Source organism: Pipra filicauda, unplaced genomic scaffold (assembly GCF_003945595.2).
Source record: "Pipra filicauda isolate LSUMZ 115617 unplaced genomic scaffold, ASM394559v2 scaffold141_size4267151_pilon, whole genome shotgun sequence".
Taxonomy (NCBI): Eukaryota; Metazoa; Chordata; class Aves; order Passeriformes; family Pipridae; genus Pipra; species Pipra filicauda.
The window spans coordinates 2513164-2536382 of record NW_024103896.1 but is presented as its reverse complement, the minus strand read 5'-3'; the positions used below and the strand labels follow the sequence as shown (position 1 = coordinate 2536382).

At 37.7% G+C, this 23219-nt stretch overlaps 1 protein-coding gene across 23 annotated transcripts in view; it reads left to right on the top strand.

The window, feature by feature from the left end:
• The window catches only part of DLG2 (discs large MAGUK scaffold protein 2), a 995087-nt gene that overhangs the window by 672227 nt on the left and 299641 nt on the right, over positions 1-23219 (top strand). For all 23 annotated transcript variants that reach the window (XM_039378618.1, XM_039378625.1, XM_039378621.1 and 20 more), the window contains one exon: positions 14181-14350. In XM_039378618.1, coding sequence (XP_039234552.1) covers positions 14181-14350 — 170 coding nt within the window. The remainder of the gene's footprint in view (positions 1-14180; positions 14351-23219) is intronic.

The window sequence follows — 23219 nt, the reverse complement described above, 5'->3', positions numbered from 1 at the left end:
CAGCAGAACAGCACCATGCAGCCAAATACAAGTGATTATTTCATCAACATGTCTGCACTGATACTGCAGTTGTGAGTTTAAATAGCTCAGTGACAATTCATCTGGAGTAAGAAGCGGTCTGTGGTTACGTACGTTAGAAATCATCAGCTCTCTGTGAAGTCAGTGCTAGGCAAGGGAAAAATATTTCTCATCTGTTCTTGTACTCAACAGGTGTTACTGAAATTTTCATTTCAATTTCCACAAAACCTGAAAATAAGATTTTAGGCAAAAAAGTAACTGACTTAGGTTATCATTAAAAAAAAAGTTCCTTTTAACCATCAAAGATCTGATTCTAAAACTTTTAAGAAGAAGCTTGGTCATCGTTTTGCTTCTGACAGGCAAAACAACTAGTACACTGTGAGACAGTTCATACGCTGTCAAAACTCTTGGCTGTGGTTTGTATAAACACTTTGAACTTTCAGCTTTTAGCCAAACCATGTTTCCCAACAGTATCTCATCACTGTTGTCACATTCCTTACTCCACTTTTGGTGCAGCCGTTATAGTAGGGGTTCTAAATTTATTTCCCCACAGCATGTGAATTTCAATAGCAAGCTTGGAAGACGTAGGAATACTTTGTTTCAGTGTGCTGCTTATGCCATGCACACTGATTCTGTGTGTTACTCAGAATCATAACAAACAAAAAACAAGCTTTGGGGTTTTTTCTACCTACCTATTTGCACTCTACTCTGAGTTGCAGCTACGTTGTATGTAGCCTAATGGTATTGATGCTCTGAAGCTGGTGAAGTTTCTTACTGAACTTGAACGACGTGTTTTCTCCTCCCCCATTCTCTTTTAGGCTATACCTATGTTGGGAATAGCTATCCCAATCACATCAGAGCAGGAAGGAGGGTTTTCTGCTTGTTGGTGCAAGTGCTGGGGTGGCAGTGCTGCTTCATTTTGTGCTCAACTTGCTGGGCCTGATCTTTGGAAATGCTTTTCTTCTTTTATGCTCAAGTTTCCCCATTTGTAAAATGGATACAGTGATCATTATCTTTGCCTCACGGGGGTTGTTGTGAAGCTGTAACGAGTTCATATTTGCAAAGCCCTTTGAGAGCCACAGATGAAAAGTACTTGTAAAAATCCTGAACCTTGAATTGCCTCCTGGGTTATCTGTTGTAACTGGTTTTCCTGCACAAACCTGAACGCGGTACAGAGTGTGCTGGTGTCAGCTGGGAGAAATTTAACCATGGTTGAGGAACAGCTGAGTAGTTCAGTGCCTTCAGCGGGCAAAGCACACCTTGGCCCCGAGTTAGAGCCTTGGCCATGCCCAGGCTGGACACGCATGGCCTGGCCTAGGCTGCTGCCATTCCCCTGGGCTCTGGGCCTCAAAGCCCCCCATGGCGCCAAGTCCAGTTGAACCGGAGGGCTCCAAGGTTAAGTCAGGGCTGCGAAGCCGGAGCTGTCCCTGCCCTCCACCACGCCTACAGCGCCTAGCCTGGGGCACTTTCCACTACCTGCCAAGCAGCCCTGCAGCTGGGAGGAGCTTGGCTGCTTCCTGATGCCCTCATTCATCCCAGGCTTTACAGATATTTGTTTTCTTTCCCTTTGCTTTATCCCAGCACCTTCCTCTCACAACACCCCACAGCTACCTACACCTCCTTCTGCTCGTCCTTCGCCTTTCCACTGTTCCACTTGGGATTCAGCCATTGACAGGCAGACATGACTCCTTGTCCTGTGAGCAGCAGTTTTTGTTCTGGCCACCATTAGAGGCTGCCAGAGCCACCCGGATCAAGCCGAGCACAGGCTGGATGCACTGGGAGTTCTAGCACTCGGTTGCTAGTGGGAGTAGTTTCCAAAGGAAAGCATCGTTCATGGCAGTGGCAGGAGACGAGACGCAGAGAGACTGAGGATAACTTGGGAGTTAGAGAACGGACGGAGGAATGGAAAAATGTGGTAAGAACCAAAGATACCAAAGATGAGGAATTAGCTGGATGACAAATGCAGAGGGAGAAAAAATGCAGGGTGGGAGAATATTTTGGGAGAGGGGGAGAGAAAAAGGAAATAGTAGTTCCTATAGATCTTGCAAGATGTTAATAAAGAAAATTTGACACAAGTTTAAGTCTGCTTCAGGGAAGGCTTGTGGAGCCACTGCCAGCCACAGCATCCTGCTCACTCTCCACGTTCCCCCTCCCTCTCTTCCCTGTCTGCTTCCTTAGCTGTCTCCTTGCTGCCATTAACTTGCCATTGAACACAGACATTTAAACACAACCATGGGCTGGCCAGAGCTGCCAAGTGGGCAGTGGCTGAGCAGTTTGGGCAGTGGCTGATGAGGCATTCAGGCAGTGGCTGCCAGCTGGGCAGCGGCTGCAGGTGTTACCTGGTGGAGCTGCTAGCCTGAGTCACCTTGCTCCTGTGTCTGCGCTGCACTATTGCAAATCTTTTGCTTTTAGTAAAGTCATCCTTGATTTCCAGTAAGCTAAGATGGGAATCGGGTCTGCTAAGTACAAAATGGTCTTCTGTGTTTGGAGAATTGTTTTGGTTTGTCTTTTATACTTGCGTGCCTGGTTCATTCCCAGTCTGGCAACTTTACCTTAACATATGTTTGTGTATCATGGTTCCTTGACTCTGTTTAAAGAGGATGTGAGTTATGCAGGGAACATTTTAAAAGCAGTAATGTGTGATGTGAAAGATCATAAACTCTGTACAAAATTACCACAGGTGTGGCTTACCTAGCAAAAGAGTTAATTTGCCTTGAGTTATTCTGGCCAAGCAATAACTGAAAGCTTGATGGCACAGAAAATCATTTCATTATAAATGATTTAGAACAGCTGTACCTCCAAACCATTAAACAGTGACAGGATATCATTCTGCTTTCAGGGTGTTTGTTGTCTGTCAGCTGCTCTTCCTTCTGCCCCATAAAGCTACACCCTGTGAGATGAACTACCATTAATTAATAAGTACTTGCCATGCTCAAAGTGTGCACAAGGAGATGTGGCTTTTCTGGGAGGTATTAAACCGAGTGGGCTTTAGCTTCTCCTCGCTGCATTGGGTTTGTCTGTGAAGCATCCTTAACCTCTCTGTTTTAATCAGACAGACAAAGAATGGCACTCCTTTGTAGTGTTGTTGCCTCAGCCTTCAAGTAGATATGCACAAAATTTTATTTGCTTGGGTTTTTGTGGGCTTTTTTTGGTTTTATTTGTTTGGTTGGTTTGGTTTTTTCGTTTTTTTTTTCAAAAGTTAGGATATAGAGAATTATATTTGAAGCTGATTTGGAATTTACTGACATTTTTAGCTCCTGAATATTATTGACCATATCGCATTCTATTCTACTGAGTAAATTTTAAGTAATACCAAGTCAATACCTAACCAAATTTTAAAACTAATACTGATTTAGAAATCAATAATATGATGTTATTATTATTATTATTATTATTATTATTATTTGAAGCTGAAGTTTCTTTAATTATGTGAATGTTCACTGCATGGTATTAGTTTTAAAATTTTGGTAACAAATTCATTCCTATAGCTAAAAATCGTCGTGATTAATGCCTTACCAGGTTAGGGGGTTTTGTGGGGTTTTTCGTAATCCATGATTTAAAATACAAATGCTTAGTGCATTTGGCAGTAGTACATTTTTAAAAGTTTTCAGTGTATGTGTCAATATATTTAAATTATACTGTTTCTTTATTTGGCTTGTAATAATTTAAATAACCTATTTTTTAAGTCTCTTGCCCTTGTGATCATTTCTCAATGGAGTGCTGGCTGCATCACTGCATAAATTTTGCTATCTACAAATTTCAGGTCTAAAAAGACTTCTGGATATTAACTAAAGCCAGGCAAACATATTTTGATACAAAATTAGGTCCAAATTGCTTTTAAATGACAAAGAGAAAAGAGTAAAAAAAGCAGTGTCAAAATCAGCTTTCAGCTCACCTCTGAAGGGAAACCTGCGTTCTCCGTCCTTCGCTCTCTGGGGAACATGAGGCATCAGCTTCCAGAGGAGTTATCAGACCACTAAACTGGAGGGACCATGCAATCACTGTATTTTATTCTTTCCTCTCAAAAGTTTTTTCACTTCTTCAAAGACAAGTAAAGGTTACTTGGGCCAGAGCAACCTTGCAGGGAGCGCGGTGTTTTGAAAGCCAGGTAGAGGCTGTGGACCAGGGTCTCCTCTTCATGGGTGCCCTGAGAACTGTTCAGCAGCAATCTTACATGCTCCTGCATAAGCAACTATTGTTGTTAGAATTTGTCACATAGAATCATTGAATGGTTTGGGTTGGAAGGGACTTTAAAGATCTTCTAGTTCCTACTCCCTGTCATGGGCAGGGACACCTTCTAGCCCAGGTTGCTCAGGGTCTCATCCAACCTGGCCTTGAACTTCTCTGGACAACCTGTGAAAGTGTCTCATCATCCTCACAGTAAAGAATTTCTTTCCACATCTGATCTAAGTATACTGTCTTTCAGTTTAAAGCCATTACTCTCTGGCCTGTGACTATGTGCCTTTGTAAATTTCTGTAATATGTGTAAAGGTTTCATCGAGTCAAAGTAACAGGCAGAATTTCTGTCTAGTCTTGTGATTGAGGATGCTCTCGTAATGGGATAGTGTGACTGCAATTTAAGAAAAGCATTACATTATACAAAGTGCAACAGGTTCAGTAATGGAAGCAGAGGCAGTGAAAGTCTTTTTCTGAGAGATGATATTGAAGATAGCAGATTGTTTTGATTTTTGTTTCTCTGACTATCTGATCTTTTAGTTTATTCAATTTTATTTTAATTTGAAGCTTCTTAAAATGAAATTTATTTTTGGCTTGCCTGGAAAATTTATTCAGCATAAACCAATGTCATTTTTGTAAAGGAAAAAGCATAATAAAAACCAACTTTGACCTGAACTGCATTTTATTTCAGAGTTCAGTTTCAAATCTGTAGGTGTTACAGCCAAGAGGCATTCAGATATATAGAAAGATGGATGGTGTTGTGTCCATCTCTGAAATTAGGTTAGTGTTACTGGTAGTTCAGCTGTATGCCTTTGGCCTGAAGAGTTTGTCTAGCAGGGCCATTTGTGATGAAAAATTGGGTGTGAGATGTACAGGAGATTATGTCCTGTTTCCTAACTACAGGAGAGAAACAGAATGACCAGGGAGCAAAGTTTGCTTTCCTAACAAAGGTATTTGAGGACATCAAATGAAACTAATATTCATCAGGTTGAATTAATCATAAGGAGAATTATTTAATTGGTTACAAAGCTGTGAGATTCTTTGACAGAGAACACTATGAATGTTGGAACTTTACATGAGTTTATGTGAGTTTTGATAGCAGTTAAATTTGTTTAAGAGTCTACCTATTAAATTAAAAAAAAAAAAGTATTTCTGGCTCAGGAAAGTCAGTCAGCTGAAAATGTATTCTGGGTAAAAATTGTGCTAATGTTTTCCTTTACAATCTGGTAAAGGCCACTGTTGTAAAGAAGTCACAGGCTAGATGGAACCCTGGTTTGGATTATTCTTCATACAGCTTTTATCTTTTAGGTGAGCAAACACCTCACTCTACGTATTTTAGCTCCGAGCTTCCCTACAGCATGATAATTCTGGGAACAGGGGCAGCAGTGTTTCCATTGGGCCAAGGGCTGAATCTCTGGGTGAGCCACTGGGCCCTTGGTAGGGATGTGGTCAGTGGGTTCAACTGGGCGGCTCCAGTGCAAACCTCCTTGATGGCTGTCTTGCCTTGCTGCCTTGGTGTGTGCCTGCAGCAATTCTGTTGCCAGGGGCCAAGGTTTTAATCTATTGGATAGGTTTTTGGACCAAAGGGTGGTGACTGCTCTCCTTTCTGTTCAGATTGGTAGCCATTAATGGTCCCCTCTTGAAATCAATCACTGCATGGCAGGATGTGCAGGAGCTCAAGGTAGTGCTAAATGAGCTCAGCATTGCAGAGCTGCATTAATATGGCTATTTTCCTGTGGTAATTGGCTGTACACATAGGGAAGATATTGATTGATCTGTGTGGATTTCCACTCTAGAGCTACTCTGTCAGTGACTGAGCTGGTTTGGATGTCTCTGCACGGGATTTCACTGCAGCAGTTTTGATGTAATATGAGTTGGGTTTGGAGTCAGATTCTCTTGGATTGTAGATATTAGCTTGGTGGGTATTTTCAGCCAAGAGGTGCATATATACACTCCCCAAAAAAAAGACACCCTGGGATAAAAATATACTACCTAAAAGGATAAAAGGGTCTGTTCAGTGTGGCAGAAAGGGTTAACTGAGGGTTAGCCCTTTGCCCCAGCTTTGTCCAGGAAGTTCTCAAAAATAGTGTAGAATGTAGGAAGGATCCAAAGTATTTTAAACAATAAATAAAATGATTTTTAGCCAAGTTTGTATCTAAGACCTTTAAGAAATAAAAAAAGGAGGGGGGAAAGAAAAAAAAGGAAATGCTGATACATCCTCTATTGAAACTGTATGAATAGGAACATATTCAAGTTTCTAAATATATTCTCTTCTAAGAGTCTCAGGACTGCAGGGACTTTTCCATTCCTAATTATATAGTGTGGTATGCTGTCTGCTTCTGACTTACAACTTCAAAAATAGCACTTAGAGTCATAAATGAATGAAACACAAGGAGAGGGATAAAGAGACGCCATGTATGATAAGGAGCTGCTCTGCTAATATTTTTACTGATGTTGTATCCAGTCATTTGTGTTTCAAAATGCAATGACTGTTATGCAGACCCTTTAATACACTGACATTTCATTAAGAGGGCTGTTAAAAAAAAAAAAAATCCATGGGTAACTAAAGCAGTAGAAAAGGACAATCAATGTAGATGTGTTATGACAGTTCAGTAGCTGTGCTGGTTCTATCTCAGGTCTTAGCAAGGTCATGTCTTTAACAGGGTATGGAAACAGTCATTTCAGACAATAACACATTCTGAAATTCATAAGTATTTTCTGAAATCTGATTTATTCCCTGACAATTTGGGCTCCAATCTCTGTTCTGGAAGTGAAATAAAGCTCAAAGTCTGCTGGTGGCACACCTGCAAATCACACTGTTGTGACTATAGCCCTCCTTGTTGTGATCTCAAATTTTTGACTCCAAAACCATTACTCCACTCCTGGTATACAAAGGAGGAATTTCATTTCTACTTTTTGATTTCTTATGCAACTTTCTGAAGGACAAGGACCAAGACTTAGTACTAGTGTATCCCCAGATATGGGAATAGGAAAAGTGGCTAAGACTACACCAGTCTACAGGGAGTGAGCTGGATCCACATAGGCAGGCTTTTTCTGATGCTTTCTTCACATTCTACCATTTAAGCAGGAATGATTAGGATCAGATCCTAAGCTAATCAGCATCTGATTAGACGAATCAACTGTCCCTGGAAGGATAAGTGGCTATTTTCTATGCCAAAAACACTGAAAAAATTCAAAGGAGTGAACTGTGTGGATAACTAACACAATTTCAAGTCACTCTCCTAAACCTTATGCTGGCAACTGCGGGCTGAAGGCTGGTGGTATGCTAAAGGGCGGACTGGGTGATTTCCATTATGTTGTGGTAAAGTCTGCACACATACTTAAATGGAAAATATTTATAAGACTTTTTTATTTCAGTCTCTGGGCTGAAAATCATTCCAGTTGCTGCTATGAGTTGTGAGGCTGCAGAAGCACTGTGCTAGGCTTAAGTGAGCACACCCTGCTTTTCAGCAAGACTTCTTAGCTCAGTCATGCGCCAACCTTCAGGCTCCGAGAGGCCAATACACTGAAAGTGGTTTGCCAGTGCAGGAGGAGAAAGCATCTGCCTGGGTGTATTTACTTACAGAAATGCTGTGCAAGAGGTTATTTCCCGTCTTTGCACACACACACACACAGACACACACACACAGAGAAACCTTTGTGCATGGCTGAGGTGTTTGCCTTTCAACTCTCGCTTCTGAAGACTGGTTGCAAGGAAAAGGCAGGGAGCTGCTTTGGTTGGTTATCCATTATTTATGCTGAGTATGCCTACAGGCTGCAATGAGGGTTAGTCCCTGTTTGAGATGAGCCAAGAAGGTGTAGAGACTCCTCTGGAAAGTTTATTTAGACTGCAAACAGGATACAAAGGAAGCGGGATGCAGGTGGGGTTTTAATCCTCCATTTGTAGATTGTGAAAGAAAGAACCTGCTGAAGGTTGCACATGAAGAATTGGGATCCCACCAGGCCAGCATTATTGAGGAAAAGATTATATTTTATTCAATTTATTTCTTTGCAATAGGTTAATGCCATTTGATTCAGAGGCTTGAAGTGTTGCTCTCAAAAATGAAACATGGTTTTGGTCCTTATTTACTTTCCTTGGAACTAAAGATAATTCTGCTCCTGCTAGAAGCATAGGTTAGATTCAATACTTCAAATAGTGCCTTCATGTTAAATATAGTTGGGTTACCATTTTACTGCACCAATATTTGCACTCATTTTTAAGTCAAAATCACCTCTAGAGTTTCAGATTTTTATTAAGTTCAGCTCTATTTCTGCTGTGTCAATCATAAATTAATACACCCCTCCCTCCCAATCATAACTTTTATCAAGTAGTATTTTCAGCTAGCAACTATTCAATGTGATATATGGAATTTCATTATAAACAACATACATATCAAATTTTGAATTAGGATTGGCTGTTACCTTCATCAGACATTTTTACAAGAACTAGCTCCTTTCTAGCTTCCAGAACTAGACAGAAATTTTCTTCAACTGATAATTTTTATCTCTTTATTTTTAAAATAGACCTAGCAATAGTTTTATACCACTTTAGTATGAAATTTCAATGTCAGATAGGGATCTGAAGGTATATGGGAATTTGCTACAGAAATTGGACATGTGTCTCATGTCATTATACGTAAGGAAACAGTATGCCCTAAACTACATACATATCACTGGCATTTAGTTTTGGCTATATATTCTGTAGTCATAAAGATAGTTCTGAAGACTGATGTAGTAAATGGGAGATCCTTTATTCTGAATTTTTAGTGGCAATTAAAAAAAAAAAAAAAGGTATTATTCCTCTTGGAAAGAAGTTGTATGGGCCAGTATCAATAATTACATTTTTTACCCCATATGCTGTAAATTTTACTTACTGTGGGATAGGAAGGGTGTGTATAGAATCTAAAAGAAAAGCCCACACCAAAACCAAAGTAGGGGAGAGAGAGTCAACCTTCCCTAACTAATAGAATAGACATATTCTATTAGGGTCAGTTAATATAATTATTTGCTGATCTCTTGAAGAAAAGATAATAATCAGTCCTTTCAGCTTGTCACCTAGAATCTTGTATTCCTGCTTAAAGTGCTGTGTTCTTGCAAGTTCTGGAAGAAAGAAAGCAACAACACTTTTATAGGGAAACTTTGGCTAAAAAGGTTAGGCAAAGTTGGAGCAAAGGAATAAAGGGCAAGTTTATTGCTTTTTTGTCTTACTTTTATAGTCTACCTGATACCTCTATGCTGATATATGAAAGTATATATCTACCTGAAATATTTCATAGCTTTGCACTCATTCTCCCACAATAACTATTTTTACCTTGATTTCTAAGATGCGATTAAAGAGCAAATAAAGTCCATATCAATTTCAGCTTTTCTGAGAAGACAACTAAAAAAAAACCACTTAGCTTTGATTAGAAAGAATCTATTATGTTGGCCATTCGACTATAGGAGGCATGGTAACTCTACTTGTGAAAAACGGGATTGTCCTGTTAATACCAGCTAGCCAGGAGGTGTCTAGATCATAGCTAAGAACTGTGGATTACTACAGGATTTAGTGTCATGATGTTGACCCACAGAGTACAGATTACTCCCTTGTTCCTGAGTCTATAGTTGTTCCAACTAGCTCTGCTATAAACTGCAAGTGGGGTAATGTGTGTTGGCAGAACCATTTGGTCTTCTGGGGCTCTTAGCTGCCATACTGTGCTGCTTTGGGTTTCCCTTCAGGGCACCATATTGCACAGAACAAGTGAACAGAATGATCATTACCAGTTGTCACCTACTATATGTCCAGTGAGTGCCTAAGGATTGTACTCGTCTTCTTTGCTTACAGCTTGAATGAAGCAATTATCAGCTTCTCAAGGATGTCTGCACAATTTCTTGAAAACAGTAAAAGTGAAACTCAAATGAAGATAGTCAAGTTTAAGCCCTTAAAAAAATAGGTTTTTTTCCTTAATCCAAGCCCTTATTTCCTTTGAAGATAGCAATAACCATCCATAAACCTCTGAGTCCCTGACCTTCACCCTTAACAACAAAGTATCTCTCATATTTCTTCTATCAGTTGTAACTGCTTTGGCATTATTATTGCATGTGTTCTGTATTTTACAGTTTAGGGTCCTTCATATCTAGTTTATACTACAAAAGTCTTGTAGAACATGTCCATTTTGTTAAAGAACTTGGATGACTCAGTGAGCAATGTGAAGAGCTGCTTAACTTATTTTTAATTAGGTTGTTACCTTCACTGGGGATTCTACAGATTTGAATATGCATAATATTTGACAGTAGCCCTGAGAAGAATGACTTGGGGATATTGATAGGTGAGGAGCTTGAAATGACCTGATAATGTGTACTGGCAGCCCAGAAAGCCAACTGTGTCCTGGGCTGCATCAAAAGCAGTGTGGCCAGCAGGTCAAGGGAGGTGATTCTGCCCCTCTACTCTGCTCTTGGGAGACTCCACCTGGAGTGTTGCGTCCTGGTCTCAGGCCTCTAATAAAATACATATTAGAGTGAGTCCAGGGGAGGACCAAAAGGATGTATGAGATCCTTTCCAGCCCAAACCTTTCTATGATTATATGACAATACAATTACTTGTATTGGTGAAACTATAAGGATCTCTTCTGTTGGAGTACTACTGTGTAGTACTGTCTTGGATTATGAAGCAGATCTTCTCCTTGGCACAGGTCTGTAACCACCTGAAACTAACTTCTACTTGTAGGGTAGAGGCCTTAGGAAGATTTTGAGATAAATGGGAAAAGGAAACACTGAAATAAAGTTTTACCATATGAATATAAAGCCAGGAAAATACAGTGGAGAGATGTTTCCAAGGGCAGAAGAATAATTTTATCACTAAGTAAGAATTTTCTTAAACTGGATTTACTGAATTCTTTTGCTATTATTATTTTATGTTTATGTTGTTGCAGCATTTAAAGTTCACTAAAAGAGCAGAGTTCTGACAGAGTAGGAACTGTACTGTGAAATGGAAGGAAAAAGTATCCTAAGTCCATGGTCACAGACTTCTGCCTTTAGATAATAATAACTATGCTATTTTCCATGAAAACCTTCTGCATAGATTTAAGAAGAAAAATATGACATCGTAGTCTGTGTGTTGAGATATTTCTTCATCTTTCATTTTACTCTCTTTTCTGAAGTTGTCTCCTTTTCAGTGAATAATGATTTGTTTTTATCTTCCACGTGCACTTTGTTTCTAATTTTAAAAAATATTCAGATGTTTCTAGATTAGTAATAATCACATAATAATTTAGTTATTATGGTTAAGGTTAGAGTCGTCTCACCAGCTAAGTTATTTATTTTCATTGCACCACGGACTTGCATTTTAGAAGGCTGAATATTCTCAAAGAATATTTGTAGACCTCTGAGATCATTGTATTCTCTTGATCTAATACTGGGTCAGCATGCTGTACAAACACGGTGTTCTTTAAAGCCCTCAGAACTCTATAGGCAGGTATATGTATGTTCTTTAGTATTGTATTAATTTATTAAAACAAAAAAACTCATCTTTTTATGAGGGAGAAAAAAAACCCTACATGTGTGGAAGGATATAGAATTACAGCAATGTAGATTGGTTTGGATTGGAAGGGACCTTAAAGATCACCTAGTTCAGCATTCCCTGCCACAGGCAGTGACACCTTCGCTAGACCAGGTTGCTCAAAGCCCCATGCAACCTGGTCTTAAGCATTTCCAGGAACTGGACACCTACAGCTTCTCTAGACAACCTGTGCCAGTGCCTCACCACGCTCATGGTGAAGAATTTCTTTCTAATATCTGATCTAAACTTACCCTTTTTCAGTTTAAAGTCATCCCCCCTTGTCCTGTTACTACCTGCCCTTGTACAGACTCCAAGGAGGAGACACAAGTCTCCTAGCCTCTTTAGGTATTGAAGGCTACTCTAAGCTCTCCCTGGAGCCTTCACCAGGCTGAACAACTCCAACTCTCTCAGCCTGTCTTTATAGCAGAGGTGCTTCAGCTCTTCAATCAAACTTTGTGTGAAAGTGTATCTACCACTGGATCAGCTTTGTATTCTCTAACTCCTGCATTCATCCTGCACTGGAAGTATTAATCTGTGGTTTGGGGTTTTTTTGTTTCATTATTTGGGTAGTTGTTTGTTTGGGTTTGGGTTTTGCTTTTTGTTTGTTTTATTATTATTTTTTAAGGTAGTCTTACTGTTTCAAAGAAGAAGATAAGGCAAGATTTCTGTTGGGAGTGTAAATGTCCTTTTCCAAAGGGTCTTTGTTGTTCAATAAATGGAGATGTGTGTCTTACTGATTTTGGCAAGTTAATTTGTGTTGTTTATTTAGTTCTCCAAAAGACATTCTTTTTCCTTTAACAGGGGCCATCACTAGAGCATTTGTGAGAGATTTTAAGTAGAAAGAGTTATCTACTAATATTAAAATTTATCAATACAGGACACAGAGTATATGAGATCAAAATAAACTTAATCCTCCTTTTTAGTGTTTTTATAATCTTTTACCAGCTTTTCATCTTCATAACCATCCAATGAAAAGAATCAGATATATAATAATATTACTTCTTAAATGATCTTTCTGAGTGGAAAGTGGGTATGAATACATGCAGAATGTACTCATAATTTATTTACAAGAAAAAAAGCAATTTGTGTTAGAGTGCTTATTAGTTTGAAAGACAAACCTCACAATTAAACATTTGGAAAATGAGTACTTCTGGCATTCGGGGAAACCACCAAACCCAACCAGTGAATGAAAATTGGAAACTTAGCAATATAGTAGTTTCTCTTAGAAGGGAAGCATCAGTTTTGTGTCCTTTCCAAGTCTGACCAATTTTAAATAATTGTGGTCTTTTTATTGTTTTGATTTGGTTTTGTTTTAAATAGAACATGACAAAAATCCATCCTAAATTCTCAAGAGTTCTGATAAACTTTTGGTAAGGCTTCATTCTCCCTCCATGTGCTAACCAGTTCAAGTATTCTCGTTTTGAAGAGTAACATTCAATAGCTGATTTTTTTATATAGAAATGTAGCGTAAATGGAATACTTTTAGTAGCCCATATTTGCTTCACTGATTGTCCTTTCAGACATGCAGAACAACACATTCATTTACATATGCCTTTTTCTTCTGTACCCAAAATACTTAGAGGCATCTCACAATAAATGTACTGCACAAGAACAATAGAGTTTCAATTCATCTAATTCTTTGAAATTTGCTCTTCTCACTTGCTCTCGTTTGCACAGAAAAGATGACTCAGTAGATAAGTCATTAGCCTGCTGCTTTAGAGATGGATTTTACTGCTCTAAAGTTTTAGATTTCCTTTCCAACTAGGACAAATTTGTCAGATAAGGAGAACACAACTCCATCTAACCAGGACATTTTGAGGATGATTATATGTTCATCTTCAGATAATGTAGCAAATGCTCAAAGTAAGGCTATGAGGGAATTTTACTAGTATTCTGTGAAAAAAAAAAGATATTACCATACGGCAGGTCTTGTAGCCTTCAGTCAGTGTTGGAAACATAAAGAATGAAACTTAAATTACTTAGCATGAAGCATTCTCTTTTAAAGTGTCTGCTTTTTGTAGGACAGCATTTTTACTTTGACAACTTGGAATTCTTTGTATTAAACCATGAGATTTCCTTAAGAGCAACCACGGTGGTAATAACATGCAAGCATGAGTGTTTTAAATCAATTATTGTTTAGTAAAAACTGTTTCAATGAAGTCTGTAAAGACAAGTTGTTTATTACTCATTTCTATCACTCTAGTGGATCTAACCCCAATTTATGAAGGAGGATGGTAAGTGTGAGTGATGAGGTAGACTTCAATTTGAATCAGGGATGTCTTTTGGAAGGACTAAGTGTTCTATTTCTGTCTCATTGCTTATGAAGCATATTGCATTAAGTCTGGCAGATTTCCCAATGAAGTATTCTTCATTTTACAGCACTACTGACAAAACTCTGTTCTGTCCAAAGTAACGGCTGAAGCATTGAGTATATTTGTTTTTCTTGTAGGGTCAACGATTGCATCTTGCGAGTGAACGAGGTCGACGTGTCTGAAGTCTCACACAGCAAAGCTGTAGAGGCCCTAAAAGAGGCTGGCTCCATAGTACGATTGTATGTTCGTCGAAGAAGACCTATACTGGAGACCGTGGTAGAGATCAAGTTGTTCAAAGGACCAAAAGGTAATTAAGACAATGAAAAGACATCCATTTCAAACTTGATGCTTAACATCTCTTGTAGCTTAAATTGCACCTGACCTTGTTGACCTCTCAAATTCTGAAATGCAGTTAATTTTGGCTGGTAGAACTTGAATTCATGGTTACATGTCTTTTCCTGAAATATAAAGGAGTTCAAGGAGTTGCTTCATTTGATGTTTGCTCCCCTGTTGTTCACTGCAATTTAGCTGGAAAGGCTCTGGACAGAGTAGCAGCTATGTCACTTTTTTGTAAGCATGATTTTTGTTCATTCCAAATGAATTCAGTCAGTAATACATTCTCATCAGGTTCACCCCATCCAGCTTTGGGCACTTAACAAAAAATATTTGGGGGCACTTTTTTCTCTTCTGTTTCTGCTCTCAGAATTGGGGCCATATCAAAACTTTTAATCCATTTGAAGTGTTATTATATTTTGGAGCTCTAAATTGGGTATTAATGTGTCTCTTAAGCCCTGTTCAGCCCAATTTTGTATCTCCCTCTGGATGGCTATTCTCCTTATCTTAATTTTCTTTTTAATCAGCGAAGACTAAGCTCCTAAACAGGACATCTCAATAAACTACTCAAAAATAAAATGGGGTTAATATAAAGGGCATAATGTTCATTTATTTTGAGAGTTATATATATCTGTCTAAATGTTAGATGAAGTCATTGGGCATAACCAGTTCCAAAGTTTCCATTTTATTGTTTTCTGTGCTGGACTGAAGCGGCTCTGCAGCACATGGTAGATCTCCTTTTCACACAACTATTTTTTTTATTCTTGATGACACTGAATAAAGTCACTGACTGGTAATGAAGCTTTCTTACTACACTAAGAATCCGTATATTTAAGTAGTGTATTTTTTAAGCCTCTGATTAGTTATGCAATTTTCTTGAGAAGAGGCAGAGATTTTCACCATCAGTATAAGGTATGATTTCACTGTAGATTTATCTTGAATTGTTCCTGAAATGTTCTCTAGTCCATTACTGTCTGTAGCTTCCGAGAGGTTCATAATTCTTTTTCATAGAAGTAGACATATTTTAGTTTGGATTGATGACTTGGAAAAATCTTGTGTTCTGTTGCCTATATAGTATCCCAGCTTGCAGTGACAACTGAAATAGTTAAAAAAGTAGAGTAGAATTATGTATATTTCAAAATGTCTGCTAAAAAAAAGTGTTCAATTCAAAATAGCAGAACAGAGAGTTGTTTTTATTTAAAAAATCTTACAACTGCTGCTTTCAGTGTGAGCTTTCAGATCTTACTGTTTGAAAACTGCTTGCAAGTGCTTGCTTCAGACTGGTCATGATACATATTTTTTTATTGATATAGCTATCACTTCTACTACTTTAGTGGTCTATTTTCTCTAATTTAAGAGATACTAAATACAGCCTAGCAATCTGTAGCATGTGGGAATAGGGGTTTTTATGGCAAGTTAGGCAGATAATTTCTTAACTTATGATCACTTGTAACCTTCCAAACATTTTTTATTTCGTGCTAAAAAATGTTTTGTTAGGTCCAAAGTGTTTTAAACAAAATTGTTTTTTCACAGTTTGAACAGTACCTAAAACCCTTTCTTATGGTCTTTTAAGAATTTCAGTCATGATCTTACCAACTGTGAATTTACTTCTGGTTTTCAGTGTTCTCTTTTGTGCTGTGAGCTTTATTGTGAATCCTGATCTAACTCTAACCCTAACCCTAAAACAGAGAAAAATGGGGCAACTTAAAAAAAGAGAGCTGTATAAAATGAGGAAGTAGGCAAACTTTCTCAAACCTAGATTTAACAAACTATTTCAGTTGTTAACTCAAATTTAAGTCCTTCACTTCATCTTACTGTAACACTGTCACTTACTACAGGTATAAATAGAAAACCACCACAGTTGAAAGTAAATTACTGTTTTTTGTTAAATGTCTTTGCTTGAAGGGACTCACATTTCATCCAATTAGCAGAAAGTGCTCCATCAAGCACTAATACATAATTTTCCAATTTTAAGATAGTGACTCAAAGCCATCATTTATAAGTTAACATCACTAAAAAGCATGACTTCCCTGCAGGCTAGTATTGCCTAATGTAGGAATATGTGAGTATCTAATAGTTTATCGCATGAAAATTGTATTCTCTTGGAACTCATAAAATTAGAAAGTTCCATGATAGTGCTATTAAAGACTTTGCTGTTTTTCAGCAATATTTTGACACATTTGTATTGCCAGTGCCTGATGGGGAAGATTTGATAGGTTATGTCTGCACCTTCATATTTTGCAGACTGAGGACATTCTTCTTTAATTTAAGTGATGATATTTGCATACAGCTGCTATTATCATATTCTGCTTTACGGTACAAATAAAATATTAAATGTATTATCTGCCTTTGGTCACTATAGACTCGTTATCTCATCTTTATAAATTACTACATGTGAAGTATTTCTTAAAAAAACATTCATTCTGTGAAGTGGTTCCTTCCATTTTTGAAGTAGTGCTTGTATAGAATTTCACAAAACTGTAGTTATTGTTATTAGAGTGGCTCCTCTAGTGTATCAGGCTTTGGCTACAGTCTTTTTGTCTTTAGTGGAGAAAGAATGTAAATCTGTCACAGTTTTTGTTAGAGTTGCAACTAAATGGCAGGCGGTGGTGGAATCGAATTGTTGTCACATCAGATCAATTCAACTGTCTTTGGAGATTAATAGTCAATCATTAAAGAAACTATTTTCCAAATCAACAAGGATTTTTTAACAATTTCAAATTGAATTCAAAAGTGTTCCTTCTGGCTGGTTTTCTCACCTAAAACTGGAGCTGTCCTGTGAGCTGCAGGATATTACTTGTTTAAGTCTTTTATTTTCATAACTATGATTTTCCTCGGTATTTAACTGCCTTTTTCCATTGGCAGTAAAGAAATAAATAACATGACTTGGAAGATTGTGCAGCAATTTTATATACGTGGGGTTTTTTTGTTTTTCCCTTGAAACCATTTAGCTCTTAAGAATCCCGTGTTCATATGCAAAACGAACATCTAATCTCATAGTAGATTTTAAGCATCATTTTCCAGAAATCATTCACGAAGTGTGAGGTTTCCACTGAAATGAACAGTGCTTTCTGTGGCTCCATCATGCTAACTATTTCTGAAGTGGTGCAGTAGCAATTTCAAAGTGCAGTGCTGTATTTTAATAGCCAATTGAGATGGCTATAAAAATCCAGCACTATGCATTAAGATCATTACTAAATTGCTTCAGCAATACTTACTGATGAGGCAGCTTCAGCAGAATACACTTCATCTTAATGAACTGTGGATGCAGTAGAGCAAAGGCAGCAGCACAGGGAAAGGGATGTGCAGGTAGGCTTGGATGCCAACTAGCTGGAGATTTTGTTTCAAGAAAAATAAGCTTTGGCAGGTTGCTTTTTGTTTTCAGTGGAGAAAGGAATCTGTCATCTTGTTTGTTACAATTGGAGTTAAATGGCAGAAGAGGGTGCTATGAAATTGTTGTCACGTCAGACTAAATTCAATCAGCTTTAGAGCTATGTAGATCATTGACGTTTCAACTGACAAAATCCTCTGTGCTTGTCCTTTCTGAATTAGGTAGGAATTTTCTATTATTTTCCTATTTCTATTATTATTATTGCCTAGATAGTTTCACCATCTCTGAATAGAAACAAGAAATATGGTATACCGGTGTTACCTTAGTTTTTAGCATTCTGTCATAAAGTGTTGATCCTTTTGCTGTGGTCAAAGTTAGTTCTGTGATTTTTGCTGAGAATTGAGAGCTTGGCTTACTAGATTCCCCCCATGCTTTTCTTGTCACTTTAGTGGGTTTAACTCTGTAACTTTTCTCTGGAAATTTGAGGGGAGAAAGATGTTTATTTTTCTTTGTTCACTTCCTCTACTCATATAGAGAGAAAGGGCTTTTAATTTCTATGCTTAGCTGTTGGATAAGTAATGGATGCATCTCCAGCTTTGGCTCATGTGGCGTCCTTCTGGGTGACAATAAAGCAGATCATTTAAAAATTCTGTATTTGATTTATCCAGTCCTTGTGGAAATGCTTCAAAGGAACTTGCTTGCTAAATGGATTTCCCCGCTACACAATGATCTCCAGCACACTGCTGAAAAGTTTGTTGGAACATCTTTTGTCTTGTGCTTGTATGAAAAACTGTGATGTGTGTGCATTGGGATTCTATTTGACACTGCTTCCTTTTTCTCTATGTAATTTTTAAAAATCCCAAGAACTTGTCTCCACCGCTAAGTGCTGCCTTTTTTTTTTGGGTCACTTTTTTTCCTAACACTATGACAAGTTCACAATAGATCTTGGCCAACTTCTTTTTCAATTCTAAAGTTTTCTCTTGACTAAATGTAATACAGTAGTTTTATCATTATAGCATGCCTTTGTACTCTTTTATTTCTTTAGATTGGAAATTCTGTGTCAGAGAATAGTTTCATCCTTTCCCTCCACATTCCAGACTGCCGTGTAAGAGTTAAAAGGGGAGTTAGAGAAGATCTCTTTCATTATGTTTGCCATAGCTGTTTTCATCAGATCAACATAAGAGAGGAAGGAGATGCAGCAGACAGTGCAGTAGAGTGTTAATTGTCTCATCAGTATTTCCAGATACACAATAAATCAAAAGATGAGAAAGGACAATGGCATCATTTGCTAAACTACTGTGCTGAGTGTGGAAAGAAGTCTTCCTGTAGACAGGAGGCCAACATCTCTTTTCCGTTTTCTTAGTAGAGCAGTGAGAATTTCCTAGGGAGTGGCAGTTGTCCTGGCCTTTTTTCACTACCTATCTGATCCTTGTTTTAAATTTCTCAGGTAAATTTTAAAGAATTATTCTGCCTGATCTTGCATCACTTTAATAAATAAACAGTTATATGACAGCTATTGCTGGAGCCTGTTGTGACATCCTGATGCAACAGAAGATATATTAAGGCTTCAGTCTCCTATGTGGAATACATTCATTGACACAACATCTGTTGTTTGCACCTGAGTAGTCTGAAAGTCCCCATGTTTCCTTTTTTGGAGAGCTTTATCCTTTTTTAATATAAAGCCAAATGTGCAAATTAGTCAAGTGAAATTACAGAGCAGTGGTTACATCTTTTATTGTTCAGTTAATTATCTGTGTAGCACGTTCTGTCTTCTTGATAGATTTTAGATGTCCAGATCTTTCTCAAGAAATCTGTTGTCTAGAAGACAACACACATGAGGAAAATATTGCGTTGCCATGAAAAGCACCTTTAAAAGAATAAATTGTATTTAATTAAATTTTTATAGCTTGGGGAGCTGTAGCTCTTCATTTTTCTTCTTTTCTTGTCTTCTTTTTCTTGTAATCCTAAGCACAGGCAGACAGTCAGCATTTTAAATCTTCTGAAAAAGGCATTACAGATTTTAATCATAGTGAAGACACAAAGCTGGGTGAAGCTTTAAAGATTCAAGTGATATTGTAAATTAAATATCACTCTGCAACCTATTTTAAAACAATATTCTAGATTTTCAATATTTTACTTTTGTTTCCACTAGTTGGAGGAAAAAAAAAAGGAAAGAGTTACATTAAAGCATCTCTGAACATCTGAAGGGTATAGCTGGCTTAGTCAGTAGCTGGACATCAAAGTGACTAATTGCAAGTAGTCATTCATCTATTTCCAATACTATATCCTAGTCCTTTCTGTGGGTCTGTCATCCTCATTTTATTTTCAGTATTAATGAAACAAAAAAATACTACACTTGTCAAAAAGAAGTTCCCTATAGTCTTTTAACTTTAACTTGCTATTTGTTATTTTAGAACTTTGATCCAAGAGCTTTGAAAAACTACTTTGCCTTCATCAGTTGAGGGGGAGTGTTGTTTGTTTAGTTTCTTTAAACACTGTATTAGTATTCCTAGAAATGACAGCTATTTTTTAGAGTTTAGGTGGAAGAACTTTTGCTGTTTGACATGAAACACAGAGTCTGTGCAGGTGACCATACTTTCTAATTGTGCTGTCATAAGATATGAGACCAAGTCCAGGCTCTGGGACTCCAATGCACAACCCTTCTGGTACTGCATGTGTTGCATCAGAGATGTGTACAAAGGGCAGCTGATTTTTGACATGTAGCAGAGGTTCCTGTATTGCAGACCAAATGAGATCAAGCTTCTTCCAGAAGCAAAGTATAGTCTTGCTGTGCCAAAGGCTTGTGCTCCCTGACACATAGACAACTGCTCTTTAACTCTTCTTCTTTTGAGTGAGCAGTAAAACCATTGATTTATGAGAGAGCATCACTTCTTTTTCTTTGCTTGCAGAGACTCAAGGTTTTTTCATTCAGAGATTCTGCCACTTGGGCCAATGACAAGTTGATATATTTTTCTCAACATAAAACATTTGGTGTGCTTGGTAGATGAAAAGAATTACTGTGACCTCCTCCAGGGCAGATTTTGGCTGTCTTTATGTGAGAAAGGCAAAGAATAGCTTAATGATTGTATCTTTAGTGGCTAATTTCTGAGAAAAAATGCAACTCTGAAAGCTTGAAAAATCTGTGGAGGGAACCTACATGAAACTGGAAACAATAGATAGTATATCCAAAATATTCCTAAAGCATGAAGCTCTGTCTTCATTACCTGGGATGCTGGCTTCTGAATTTTGAGTCATAATTTATATGAACAAATAAAAAACCTGCTCTTGGATTCCTTAGGAAAAAAATTGCGCTATCATTATTGGTTAGAAACAGTTGCAAAGCAAGATCCTAGAGCTGTATGAGATGTAAAAAAGGGTTTAATGACGCAAAAAGTCTTTAGGATATGATAAAGATATGTTCCATAAGCAAAAAGAACAATATCCTCAATACATGCTGAATGTGTTTATTTTGGAAAATGATAGTTGCAAATAAGGACATAACAGAGTTTTCTTTCTTAAAACTGTATTTTGTTTTTTTTTTGTTTTGTTTCTTGTGCAGAAGATTTGTAAGATGTCTTATGAAATTAATAGAAAGACATATTATCCACTTCAACAGAGAGAACGGAAATAAGAAAACATAAAATTACAGTAAATAATTTAGTAAAGTTGTTTATTGTAGGCACATTTACATTTTACGTACTGTAATTGACAAATGAACTGAGTGTAAATGGTAGGCCGGGGGTAAATCTTATCCATAGTCTGCAGATCAGATGTGTCTAATTTCTAAATTTCTGAAAGTTATTTCTAAATTATACTTTTAAATAACTATTATAGCAAATCAGATCCCCTCTGTATTGCAGGGTTGTAGTTTTAGAGGTATACTTTGTAGTTACAGAGAAACGTTGAGATTATAGGTGCTTTCAAGACAAGGTATGAAAAGTGCCTACCGTTTTGCTAGCATCAGTTTTCACAGAAAGGTCATCTCTGATAAGGTTGCTATCGCGATTAAAACCATAAACAAAGAGGACAAGACCTCAGCCTCATAAGAAGCAATAGGTCTGGCAGCATTTAAAGAAGTTAGATATTCATACACTCGTGGGTCCTGATGGTCCTGATCACAGACCACCATAATTTGTCTGATGAAATGTGAGTGCTGATGATGGTTGGCTTGGACACCTGTGTGGAGAAGGTAAGGTGAAAAACTGGAAAGAGTAAGCACAAAACTCATCTTCACTGAAGGAGTCAAGGGACTGTAAAGACATCAGTTTACTTTCAGAACCCCAGATGAATACTGGAACAAGTAGGAAATCAATTATAAGCATCCAGAAAATGTTTGAAGAGTAACAATTACCGGAAGAGGCCATACTTCTGTTTTGCACCTCTTCCACATTTTTCTCAGATAACTCCATATGCTGGGAGGGTTTAACACTGAAAATGGTCTGAAAAAACAAAGATGTAATTCAGCAGGGACAACTGCAAGGTGCTTTCAGCAGAAATAACCACATAATCTGCTAAACAGTTAACGGAAAACTGTTGGGAAAAGGATCCTGTAGAAGAATATCTAGATCTTTGTTAGCTGTAACATCTCGTCTGTTGTGCATCCTGCTGTGATGAAACATTCAAATACTATACTGGGTTTTATAAATTGAGGTATGGTTTATAAGACACAGGAGCATTCCTTTCATCCTTCAGAAGTAAAGCTTTGAGCTTTTCACTTCAAGAACGGTGTATGCCAGTTGGTGGGACTCCAGGGGAAAGCAGTAAAAATGATCAGACATTTAGAAAACCTATCCTACTATGAATAAATGAGTGATGGGAAGTCATTTATCTGAAATACCAAAGACTAAGGGGGGGGGCGGGGGAGGGGAGAGGGGAGCATTTTATGGGCGCCTAACAACAATCTTCTTGCCTTGCAGCATGTCTTTGAAGAGTGAGTTTGCTCTTTGTGCTCCTTTGGGAGGGTATGAAACAAAATTTATTGACAAATAATAAGCAAGATTTGTACTGGATTTAGGAGAAGTGAGGATTGCGATGTGATAGATTACCAGGCAGGACATCAGATCTGTAGCATGGGAAATACCAGGGTGCGCCAGACAGCCACTTTTTAGGCCTGATGCAACTATAGTTGGTCCTGCCTCAGATTGAGAAGGCAAATGATCCATTGAGTTTCTTCCAGTCCCCAGATTCGGAGGCCATGACATAATTTTCTCATTTCACTGCAGTATGAAGACAAACAGTAGGCGTAGGGCTATTTAAATCCTGCACCTGCAGAAATAAAGAGTGTATCTTTCAGACAAAAAAAAAAAAATCTAAATATTTTCTTTGCCTGTCCTCAGCAGCAATCGAATATTTTTCATTTTCTGTCTATTTTACTTTAATTTTGTCAAGGAGGGATAAAATATTTTGGAAAAGAAACTTCTGCTCATGTGAAGATATTAATGAATATTAGAACAGATAATCTGCAGTCTTAATCTGTATTTCTCTTTTCAAAGTGTTTTCAGCTTTTCTGTTG